This window comes from Electrona antarctica, assembly GCF_951216825.1.
Source record: "Electrona antarctica genome assembly, chromosome: 6".
Taxonomy (NCBI): domain Eukaryota; kingdom Metazoa; phylum Chordata; class Actinopteri; order Myctophiformes; family Myctophidae; genus Electrona; species Electrona antarctica.
Window position 1 is genome coordinate 16,678,926 of NC_136811.1, and position 12,694 is coordinate 16,691,619.

At 44.3% G+C, this 12,694-nt stretch overlaps 1 protein-coding gene across 2 annotated transcripts in view; it reads right to left on the reverse strand.

The window, feature by feature from the left end:
- nbeal2 (neurobeachin-like 2) overlaps positions 1–12,694 on the reverse strand; it is a 120,289-nt gene that overhangs the window by 56,304 nt on the left and 51,291 nt on the right. For both annotated transcript variants that reach the window (XM_079504424.1, XM_079504423.1), the window contains 4 exons: positions 11,598–11,731; positions 10,021–10,180; positions 7,752–7,854; positions 6,617–6,770 (listed from right to left, as the gene is read on the reverse strand). In XM_079504424.1, the coding sequence (XP_079360550.1) occupies positions 6,617–6,770; positions 7,752–7,854; positions 10,021–10,180; positions 11,598–11,731 (551 nt within the window). The remainder of the gene's footprint in view (positions 1–6,616; positions 6,771–7,751; positions 7,855–10,020; positions 10,181–11,597; positions 11,732–12,694) is intronic.

Below are 12,694 nucleotides of genomic sequence, written 5' to 3' on the forward strand. Positions count from 1 at the left end.
TTGCACTGCATCTTGGGAGCAACACAGCTTAATGTAGGGGTCACCGATTGCTGTGCTACATCCCCCTCATGTTCTCACCACCCCGTTCGGCTGCACCACACACACTAACCTACAGAATTCTCCACATGCAACACAGGGCCCTTATTGGCTAGCCCCCTCACATGGCGATCCCCACGCTGCAAAACACAGGGCAGCCAGACACACACACACACACACACACACACACACACACACACACACACACACACACTCATTCTAACTTGGATGGACAGCGCCGCGATTACATACACAGTTTACCATACGTCCTCTTCTGGGGGCCTGTCCGGCCAGTCCGGGTGGTTTTATACATTCCTTCAAATGTCCGGGGTTTCACACGTATCGCCTGTAGTGTATCGCTACGCTCACAGACCATTCACACCAATGTGTATTACAATGCACGTTCAATGGTTCGTAGTGGCAAAACACTGTGAGAGGTGGACTTTCAGCCCGAACCCCGGAATGTGTATTCTTCATAACTCTGCATGCGCTGCACGCTCACACCACTACCACTGGTCCCGACCGCAGATCAGAGAAAGGCTCGCTGGCTGCTCCGCTGTCTGCAGATAGACAGACAGCGGAGAACTATCTCATCATTGACATGCAGAAAAAGTAGGCTGCTGTTTTCTTAGCTTTGTGACTGACCAATGAGAAGCACATTGTATTGTCTGCAAAGGAACTATGTGTCTGTCACAAATACAAGTTCTGTCCTGCAAGCCCATGTCATGTCAACACAGACAAGGCAGCTGTGCGCGCGGTGAGTCCTGCAAATTATAATGACCCAATATTATTTCGTACAACCTAGCAAAGCATAACATATGATGGTTTGGAGAATAGGCTGGTCTCTCTTTTTACAACAGATAAGCCATTGCATACAGGTTCTCAAACTTCTTAATTTCAAGGACCCCCATAACTCTGAGAGTCAAACCAAATGGACCCATAACAGTCCCATTTCATTCCATTTCTACAGTATCACAGTTAACAGTTATACAACACTCCATTTGGTTACATTTGTACACTCTCACAGTTACAGACCTGTAAGGGTCCATTTGGGTCCATGTGTTACACTCTCACAGTTACAGACCTATAATGGGTCCATTTGGAACCCCCTCAAGGAACCATGAGGGTCCCTGGATCACACCTTTCACAGCCACTGCTTTAAATAAATACATAACTAATACAGAGCATATTTGATCCATTTATTGTTAGGCTATAGATTCTTTTGACATCTCAATTTAACAGAACCGCCCACGCACGGCACATGCACGACGTGCACGACGTGCACGCGCATGAGCACATCCACATCCACATGCACGCGCGCATGTGTCCTTTTTGGTAATTCAGAATATGGTATGCCTACACAGTTACAATAATGCAAACACGCCAATCGCACAAACGACTGCGTCGACACCTGGCGTGGAACAAACGGGACGAACCGAGGCGCATATATGGATAACAACAACACTACACGCGCGCGCGCGCACGCGCTGCAACACAAAACAGCTGCATACAACGCGTGTCACTGTGGACTTCTGTATCTGTGGACTTCTGTATCGCAACGCGGGGCAACGCAACTCTGGGATGAGCGGGCCGAAGGCCCGCGAAATTCTAGTATACATACGTTTATGAGTGTTGAATGAGGTGTACATTGACTATTTTCGTCAAAGAGACATTGGGCAGTATTATGCGTGTCTTAAGTACCAGGTCTTATTACTTAACTTAAGACCTGGAGGTGTGATCAATGCCATTTGGCTATTCTGAGTGGCCAAACAGCATTGACCACGCCTCCAGGTCTTAAGGTAAGTCATAAGACCTGGTACTTAAGACACGCATAATACTGCCCATTGGGTCAAAGGTGCAGACAGTGGTTTCAAAAACTTTTAGCCCATGACCCAAAAGATAAATTAGATGTTTGCCTGGGTTGTGGGACGCGTTGTGAACTTCGGCAATTTTCACTACTTCTTAAACATTTTGTTTTCTAATTGATGGAATTTCTTGGATTTTTTCATGAAATTACTAAATAAATAAATATATAAGGGGACCCATAAAAAGGTGTCCGCGATCCACAAATGGGTCCCAACCCAGTGTTTGGCAATCAGTAATTTAGGGAGTAATGAGTGGTGAGCTGAGAAGGTCAGATGATGACAGCTCCAAACTCCCACAGAGAAACTGATGAAGGCGAACAGAGTGGAGTGGAATTGAGCCAGAAGAACCCTGCACCATATTACCAAGCACCATTATCCTCACTGTCGGGGCGGAAACTTTGTGTCTCCATATTTATTTTCCACACAAAATTAATACCACAACTCATCGCACAAGAATGTCGCGCAAAAATATCGAGAACAGCGCCGCCATTGTGACATTGTACAGTGGATCGTCCACTTTCGCTATTTTGCAAACATTTTGAAACCTGGTTAATTCTCTCTGTGGGGTTTACGCATATGTTGACAATGAAAAGAATTAACAAAAGCTTGTGACTAAATAATAACTACATTGGATATTTTTTTCTTTTTCATTTCCTGAAAGGCAGACAGTTTTGGACATGCAGGAGTACAAGGTTGGGACTTTGCCCTACAGCGGTACGCCATCAGTGAGCCGAGTCATCGTACAGCAACAACTGTTCTCTAGAAGACGCACACTGACTCCCAGCTGTCCAGTAGATCTTAAAGCACTGCTACCCCAAGCTCACGTCCCAGGTCGAATCAAGGTATACGAAAAAGAAGGTAAGGACACCGACATCATTTTCACTATCATGCAATTCCAGGCGGCAGATTCGTCGCACCATGGGAGCCAAACTACACCCGGAAGTTCGGTGGAATGCATTGGAGTCAATGAGAGCCAGGTGACCAGCTCATGAACAAACACCATTTCAGAATTTTTACCTTTGTAAAGTAATCACTGACATAAAACACATTATTGTCTGCTGTGTTGCTTTTCGATGTGTACACTGTGGAATTTTATAGATGTATCTAAAGAGCACAAAGTACGTTTCTGAACGTGCAAAGTATCACGAGACTGTCCACCGTGCAAGCCAAAACATGCGATACCTCAGAGACAGAAACGATACCTGCCGCTGTTTAGATCCTCAATAAAACGATGTATTGTGCACATCGAAAAGCAAGTGATTAGAAAACAACCTGTGATATGTCTTCTTTTATATTCCTGAACCGATTATAATATATGACAAAGGTCTCAATTGTTCAGAAATAGTGTTTGTTCACAAGCTGGTCCAGCCGGCTCCATTCACTGCCATGTATTCATGGAACTTCTGGTGCATGAAGCTTCCACGAAAGTGTCCATGAAAGCGTCATGGCGTGTCCATAACGTCAGCAGCGTCTCTTCCTTCTGTAAATAAATTCCTTGGGTGGAATCACCCAGAGTGTATTGTCAAGCCACGCCCTGGAAATCCTCAAGTCAAAACGCCCAATGCCTTCTCCGCTCCGCTATAACAATATGGAACAGCCTTCCCCCTGCGTCTGCGGTTGTTATGTTGTTATGACATTACATCAAGTAGTGTTCAATGCCTTCAACAAGAGGCTGAACAAAACACCCCCTCAGTGTGACTGTAAGCCCATAAAGCTCAATGGCATTTAATCATCCAACATTCAGTTTATTTATACCCCCGACTGAGTAGCTGCAGATCACCGACTGGCTTTTTGAATGTTATTCATGAAGCCTGTATCAGTCAAAGCTTAATAATAATCAAAATAAAACATGATTATACTAGGAGGAAGATTATTATTATTATTATTTATTCAAAAAAGTGTTCAACCTTAGCACCATCCACCTGAACTTAACGGTTTAACCCATTCAGGCCTGACGTCAAAAAAAGAAAAAAAGTTTTCTAAATCATGACAATTTTCTGAAAGATTTGAGGCACATTTTAACGATTTTTTAAAAATAGCAGACCTACAAGCTTCAATAGCTAAAGCATAACAGAATGCTTGAAACACCAAAAGGGGTTCCCGCCCAGAATGGGTTAACTGCTCGTGGCGGAACGTTCCGTCAGAAGGAATCCAACCAGCAACTGCTTCTGGCGTAATGTTCCGTCTGATAAGCTTTATTATTGATATCAAACCGGATCGCTGATTTCTATTTTTTTCTATTTTTTTGGCTTGGCCTTTCCTTCTTTGGCGATCCTAGACCGGGTTGCGCAACCGCTCTGCCGTCCGACTCCCATTATACAGGCTGATTAAATAGCTGAATAACTCCTAATCTACGGAGCTCTCCATGGTTTGGATAAAATGCGCGATGTTCGGAGGTCTTTGCTGATTATCCGGTGGTTTCGATGGGAACATTGGCGCTTTCTAGAGCAAGGATGGCTTCATTTTAGCTCGCTAGCATTGACGCTATTTATTTAGCATTAAACATGGACGCCCAAAACAGGATGTCAGTCCAGTGTGTGCTGCATTGAAATAGGCTTGGCAGTCTGCGGTTGGCTCTGCGTCCAGCAGGAGGCAGTATATGGGTTAAGCCTCACCCACAGCTGTCATATGATAATGGGGGGAGGGGTTAGAGTTATGATGTCACTAAAGTGGTGTATTTCGATTGGGCTTACAGCTTTCAGGAAGAAACCAAAAATACATAGGGAAGACATATTTGAATATGATAAGCACACCTGGGGGTCTATTAGAGCAACGTTAACTCCAATACAAAACAGAAAAAGTGCAAAAATCACAGCACTCAATCTTTAATAATAATAATAAAATAAGAAAAAGGTTTCCACGCGACAACTACGATTATGTAAACGCCCATACACACTGCAAGCATTAAACGGCTGCAGCCACACTGGAGGAGTCAAATGGATCTCCACTTCTCTGAATCTCAGAGCTCGGTTCTATGTTCTTGACGCTCGCGCCAGTGATGCTTTCAGTTAGCCTGGTACAGTAGAGTGAGTAGACCATCCCGGTCGCCAAATGGGAATTCCGCGACGGGGGAAGGCCGGGTTTACCAGGCTAGCTTTCAGTTGTGTCATGTGTCACAGCGTGTAGGCCATGAGGCTGTGTGTGTGTGTGTGTGTGTGTGTGTGTGTGTGTGTGCGCACTACCTACCGCTTCACAAACAAGGGACTAAATTAATTTCGCTCATATGACACCAAAATGTGGAACGCCCTACCAACAACCATTAAGACATGCGAATTCCTTGACTCCTTCAAAACCGCTCTCAAAGAGCACCTACGGGCGGCTGCAATTCGAAACTGGCCCCTGTCAAATCTGAATCTCCCCGCCCCCTTACTGTATATATTTCCTTTCCCTTTTTACCTCGTTACATGATTTCCTGTTTTCTTTTATATAGAAGTGTATATTTGTACATCTCTAAATGTTCTGATGAATTGAAAAGGGTGGACCCTGTTGTAAACAAGTGTAATGCTTTATCAGTGTGACGTGCACAGTTAACAGTTTTTGTATCGAGTTGTGCTTGGAATGTACTGTAATTCTGCAAACTGTTAATACTAAATCAATCGCCCAGGCGGTGGCGTAACCGTCTGGGCACCCGACTGGTAATCCAGTCGCAGTGTGCCGCGGGTTCGACTCCCGAGCCCGACACGGCCTTTACTGCATGTCTTCCCCCATCTCTCTCCCGTTTCCTGTCAGCCTACTGTCTGTCCCTTCAAAAAACCAATAAAAGGCGTAAGCCGCAAAAAAATATCTTAAAAAAAAAAAAAAAAAACTAAATCAATCAATCAATCAATCAATCAATCCTCTCCCACAGACAGCATGTAGGCCATGAGGCCGTGTGTGTGTGTGTGTGTGTGCGCTACCTGCCGCTCCTCTCCAACAGCCAGCGTGTAGGCCATTAGGCTGTGTGTGTGTGTGTGTGTGTGTGTGTGTGCGTGTGTGTGTGTGTGTGTGCGTGTGTGTGTGTGTGTGTGTGTGTGTGTGTGTGTGCACGCTACCTGCCGCTCATCTTCAACAGACAGCATGTAAGCCATGAGGCTGTGTGTGTGTGTGTGTGTGTGTGTGTGTGTGTGTGTGTGTGTGTGTGTGTGTGTGCGTGTGCGTGTGCGTGTGCGCTACCTGCCGCTCCTCTCCAACAGCCAGCGTGTAGGCCATGAGGCTGTGTGTGTGTGTGTGTGTGTGTGTGTGTGTGTGTGCACGCTACCTGCCGCTCATCTTCAACAGACAGCATGTAAGCCATGAGGCTGTGTGTGTGTGTGTGTGTGTGTGTGTGTGTGTGTGTGTGTGTGTGTGTGTGTGTGTGTGTGTGTGTGTGTGTGTGTGTGTGTGTGTGTGTGTGTGTGTGCGCGCTACCTGCCGCTCCTCTCCAACAGACAGCGTGTAAGCCATGAGGCTGTGTGTGTGTGTGTGTGTGTGTGTGTGTGTGTGTGTGTGTGTGCGCGCTACCTGCCGCTCCTCTCCAACAGACAGCGTGTAGGCCATGAGGCTGTGTGTGTGTGTGTGTGTGTGTGTGTGTGTGTGCGCGTGTGCGTGCGCGCTACCTGCCGCTCCTCTCCAACAGACAGCGTGTAGGCCATGAGGCTGTGTGTGTGTGTGTGTGTGTGTGTGTGTGTGTGTGTGTGTGTGTGTGTGTGTGTGTGTGTGTGTGTGTGTGTGTGTGTGTGTGTGTGTGTGCACGCTACCTGCCGCTCCTCTCCAACAGACAGTGTGTAGGCCATGAGGCTGTGCAGCTCCTCGCTGGTAGGAGACTTCAGGAGGAAGTCGTTCAGCAGGGTGAACAGAGCCTCCTGCACCGTCTGCTTCTCCTCCGACAGAGGGCTGCCATCTTTCTCTAGGCTGAGGAAAGGAAAGGAAGAAAAAGCTTTTTATTTCAAGGTTTGTGCAAGAATTCTATACCTTTTAAAGGGTGCAGTGGCCGTGGTTTTCTGGTTCCACTGAAAAATCGGCCATTCATTTTTTTCCCCATAGATTTACAAAAAAATATTCTAAGCCTAGAATCAAAGCCATCCAAGATCCTGGTCAATCATGCCCATAAAACCTTTCGATTCTGTGATTTAAAAAATAATAATAATAATGAATAATAAGGTCATGATTCACCAGGAGTTTTGGTGGTGCAACCATAGGGTGCAGCCACTCCAATGCCCAGCTTTGTCTGTCCCTGTGTATGTTTAGGGTACCAACAGGGGGCGCTGTTGCGCCACTCACTTCAGACAGGTCAGATTTTTTTTTAGACATTTTGAACTTTTTTTAAATGGGACATTCTGCATGAGTAGATTTGCCCTCCGTAAATAAGAGATCTAGCCTTACACTAGACTAGATCTCTTATTCAATCCCGCAAAAAAAATATATTTTTTGTTTAACTTTTCTAGATGATATGAAAAGTTAGTCCATGGAATGTTGTAAGGCCAAGGGACCCCCACACGAAGTTGCACCACTTACTTCACACAGGTGTGATTTTTTTGTTAATATACACATTATCATCTGAATTCAGTTTAAAAAAAAAAAAAACGTCTAGTGCGGAATTCTCTTTCAAGTAACATAGTTCTACATTGCAGTATTGATACTATTACTTAACCCATTCTGGGCGGGAACACCTTTTGGTGTTAGCATTATGTTATGCTTTAGCTATTGAAAAATAGCAGATCTACAAGCTCATAGCGCGCCACCGAGTGGCGCGCTACGAGCTTGTAGGTCTGCTATTTTTGAAAAATCGAAGAACGACTGACATAGAAACATAGCTTTTTCAGAAAACTGTCAGGATGTAGAAGACATTTTTAGAATCTGATCACAGGTCACTTTTTTCCACCATTGGTTCACCTGTAGTAGGCCCGGATGTTGTCCAGGACATACTGCACTCCGTACTTCCTCCTCGCGCGCTGCTTGCCCTCCCTGATCACAGACGACAGGTATTTCACATGGCCTGCATACGGTGAGAAAACAAAGGGGAAAAAATCCACGTTATTTTCAGGGGATTTCTCAGTTTTCTTTCGATAGGGTTGGTTAACTTGGGTTAGGTGAAAACGTGTCGAAAAGCCACATTTAGGGCCCCGTTTTCAATATGAGCGCCATGTATTTCCACTGCGCTACAAAAAACGTGACTGTATGTTTTCATTAGGAGCTCCATATATTTACACTGTTCTACAAACGGCAGCAGCATGTCGAGGCTCTGAGCGTTTTGTCTGGTCAGTGGTCACCGAGAGATGATTTGAGCCATGATTTGATTGGCTGAGCACCTACAGACACACAGAGCCATAGAGTTATAGAGTTACGCCAGAGTTACGAAAACAGCGCTCGAGTGCTGTTCATGCCGCCCTGGAGAGTTACAAGTTGGATTCTGAAACACAATATATATTGTTTTCAATGAGGGCGGCAAATATCACCAACTTTAGGCATGTGTGCAACATGACAACTGTTTTAAAGTATTGTACAGTGACAACTAAAGTCTCTGTAATGTTTATGCTGTACCATTACTAAAAACGATGTAAAATAAAGGGATTTAAGATCATGAAAGCTGGGCTGTTGCCCGAGTCCAGTGCATTCTGGCAACTTCCGGTCCAGGACTTTGTCACTCTTCGCAATGCTCTTCACCTATAGAAGTCTATGTAGAAGAGCCGCCATTGGACTGGCCCCATGAAGTGAACGGAGATGTCGTAACTCTGTCGTACTTCAATGGCTCTGCAGACACAGAATGCTGCCTCCCATAGCCATCTTTCTGTGTCTGTAGGTGCTCAGCCAATCAAAGCATCGCTATGGGGTACACACTACACACATTGCTCAGCCAATCAAATCATCGCTATGGGGTACACACATTGCTCAGCCAATCAAATCATCGCTATGGGGTACACACAAACACACAAAGCTGGGCATAGGAGGGGCGAGCACCCCGGAAAAACAGAAGGACAGTGGCGGAGGAAAGGAGCACATTGTCCAACCATTTCTCCAAGGTAAGGAGGTTGATTTAAAAGGCCTGGCCTGAGAACAAGTGTGTTTTTAGTCTGCTTTTAAAAAATATCCATAATTATACATAATTATAACCCTGGGAGCGCAGAATGACTTTAATCCATTTAGGCCTGACCTCAAAATTTTAAAAAAAATCTTCGAAATCCTCAAGTTTTCTGAAATAAATCTTTTCACGATTTTTCAAAAATAGCAGACCTACAAGCTCATAGCGCGCCACTTGGTGGCGCGCTATGAGCTTGTAGATCTGCTATTTTTCAATAGCTAAATTATAACATAATGTTTAAAACATCAAAAGGGGTTCCCGCCCAAAATGGGTTAATAGTCAACCCAGTCGGGACTGGAAACACTAATGTATTCAATCTTTGTTCCAAAGTGCTTACAGCCTCGTCTCTTTTTCTTGTTCTGTTCTCCGAGACCATCATTTGCATATAGCAGAGACATGAGCAAGGTGCAGGTGCTCCAGCAAAAAGAAAACACACTATGGCAGAAAACGTATTGCACGGTTTGGGGTGTCTATTAGTTGGTAGCAGCGCGTTTACTGTGGCTCCTGTGTCTATAAGTCATCATACGTACATCATCATCATCATCATATAAAAAGGCACCAGCTTTTTTGTGATACCAAATAAATTGGAACTTAGTGTATACTACGATGGTTCCATTGAACCAAGCCGGAACACGATCATTAAATGCTCTGAGGCATTGTGAGATTGTAGATCAGCTATTTTCTCAATTTCTGCCTCTTTGTTATATTATTTGACAATTTGACAATGCTCGACCCGTTTGTTTTGTACAGTTTGTTGATTACTTCTGATGCAGTTCCTTTTTTAACCCATTTTGGGCGGGAACCCCTTTTGGTGTTAGCATTATGCTATGCTTTAGCTATTGAAAAATAGCAGATCTACAAGCTCAGGATGTAGAAGACATTTTTAGAATCTGATCTCAGGTCAAAATGGGTTAAAGGTATTAAAAAGGTCTGAAAACGGATGTCAGAACGACTGACATAGAAACATAGCTTTTTCAGAAAACTGTCAGGATGTAGAAGACATTTTTAATCTGATCTCAGGTCAAAATGGGTTAAAGCCAGGTATTAAAAAGGTCTGAAAATGGATGTTGAAAATCCACTGACCGAGACAGACGGTGAAGTGGCTGTTGGTCCAGACGCGGAAGTCGTAGAGGAGGTGCTGGTGGAGCTGCTGCAGCAGAGGAGCGTTCCCCTCGCTGCTCACCTGCTCCAGCAGGAACTGACAGGACATCAGCACGTTCATGTCCATCCTGCAGCCTGGAACCTGCCCGGCAACACCACACAACACAACACACATGAACTGACAGTGGTTCCATTTGTACGCTCTCTGATTTGTACACTGTCAAAGCTACAGACCTGTAAGGTTATAATTTGGTTCCTAACTATCAATACGTTAGACTAGGGACCCCCTGCAACCATTTCAATGACCATTGGCCCATGGGGGTCCCCTGCCCTGACCCCACGTTGAGAACCACTGCTCGATATCAGTGGCTGCTGCAACAACCCAGTTGTTCCCAGAGATCTGTATGGTGAGATTGGGAGTAGCTTTTAATCGGTATAGGGATTTCATTGGGTTGTGCATTGTGCATCTTGCAAAAATATAAATCATAGTGAATTGATTCAAGTAATTTGAATTTGTCTATATACAGTAGGACATTTTTCCGTTATGTTTCTTTTCCCATGTGTGTGTTCATGAACATGGTTGAGCACATACTATACACCACTGTATGTACTGTACGTGTGTATGTGTGTGCGTGTGTGCGCGTAATCCACGTAAGTGTGCATGCACGTGTGTGTGTGTGGTTGTTAGAATAGAGTTTCCTCACAGGATGCCCCACCTCAGACTCATAAACACCAACATATCCTGCTGGAACCCCATTAAATTGTTCCTCTGAAAATAATGCACCACTGTGACGCTTCTGGGGGCCTGTACTGTGTCTGTACTCTGCATTGACCACCTCATATCTATACTGTACTGTGTCCTCTGTGCATTGACCACCTCATATCTATACTGTACTGTGTCCTCTGTACATTGACCACCTCATATCACACATCTATAAACAGTGACTGTTTGAGACTCTGCACAAGGATACACACACTGGCATGTAATACTGCAAATAGCCAGTGGTGGACAAAGTACTCAATTGTTTTGAGTAAAAGTATCACTGCAATATTGAAATACTCTGTTATAAGTACAAGTCCGTAATTCGAAATGTTCTCGAGTAAAAGTACAAAAGTATTGCCATCAAAATGTACTTTGGACCAAAGTAAAAGTCCATGTAAATGGGCCAGAGTTAGCCATAAGCTATACTTTCCATCTAGTCCCTAAGCAGGCGGTTAAAAAGAGGTGATATAACTATCCATACAAAACCAGACATGTCAATACGGTACAAGACAGGTAAACATGGAGAACAATTACAGTAAAATATGAGAAATGACGCCAGTGACAAATAGAGCTGATAATTACCCATTACCCATGATTACAACTTTGGTGAATGTGTGTGTGAATGGGTGAACGTAATGCGTAATGTAAAGCGCTACGTAAAGCACCTTGGATATTAAAGGTGCTATAAAAATGCACCATTTACCATACATAGGGACATATGGACATAAGGACACACGAAGCAACAAAAACACACGTGCCAGTGTGTGCTTTGCTGTAGTGACGCGAGCTACGTTACCTTGCCGAGCATGGCTCCTATGACACTGGGGCCGTGGCACTGCAGCAGACTCTCCTGATTGACCAGATGGTTACGGATCAGGTGTTTCACCAGAAGGAGGAAGGCCGCGATGCTGTTCCTCTCCAGTCGACCCTCTGGGAGACAGATAAGGGAAGTCAAGACGAGATCTATACCACATGCTGTGCAGTGTACACTAAAGCCACGAGCAGCAGCTCTGCACCAGTGTTGATTCAAAACTATCCAGTTCACTGATGAAAACTAAATCAAAACGAAATATAAAGTAAGATACAATGACTAAAACTAAGACTAATACTGGCAATTTTGTCAACAAATAAAAACTAAACTAAAATGTTAGGGGACTAGTGGAGAAGAGATCTAGTAGAACTAAAAGATAAGCTGCGGCACGTTGTGAGCTTGTAGATCGGTTATCTTCAGAGTGCAACCAAGTGTAAAATCAGGCATTACAATGCCATCAACTGTAGATTGAGTCGACTAAAATCGTATGATATTTAGTGAATTAAAACACTAAAACATTTCAGGTGACTAAAATATGACTAAAACTAAATGGAATTTAATTCAAAAGACTATTACTCAAACTAAATAAACATTTGCTGTCAAAATCAACTACTACAACAACTACTACGCTGCACTACAGGACGCCTCATCTCCTGTAGAGGACACTATCTCTGTCATGTGTCACGGTGTGTGTGTGTGTGTGTGTGTGTGTGTGTGTGTGTGTGTGTGTGTGTGTGTGTGTGTGTGTGTGTGTGCGCGTGCATGCGTGCGTGTGTGTTGCTCATTAGCCAGTCTCTGAGACAAATCACGTTTTTCGGTGAGCGTGCCAGGCCAGGTGAGCGTGCCAGGCTTTCGGTCTCTGACGGAGTATATCATGAACCACACCACTGGGTCCAGAGCCGCAGTTGTGTTTGATAAAAAGCTGCCACGAAATCTATATTTACTTCAAAGGCAAGGGAAGAGGTGGCTTTGTATTCTTCATAATAAATGCCAGCCAAGTTTCACTTTAGTTTTGAAGAGCTTGGCTTTTATATATATAAACAAACCGTAGCTTCTAAAAGTGACAACTGGGAAACCACAAG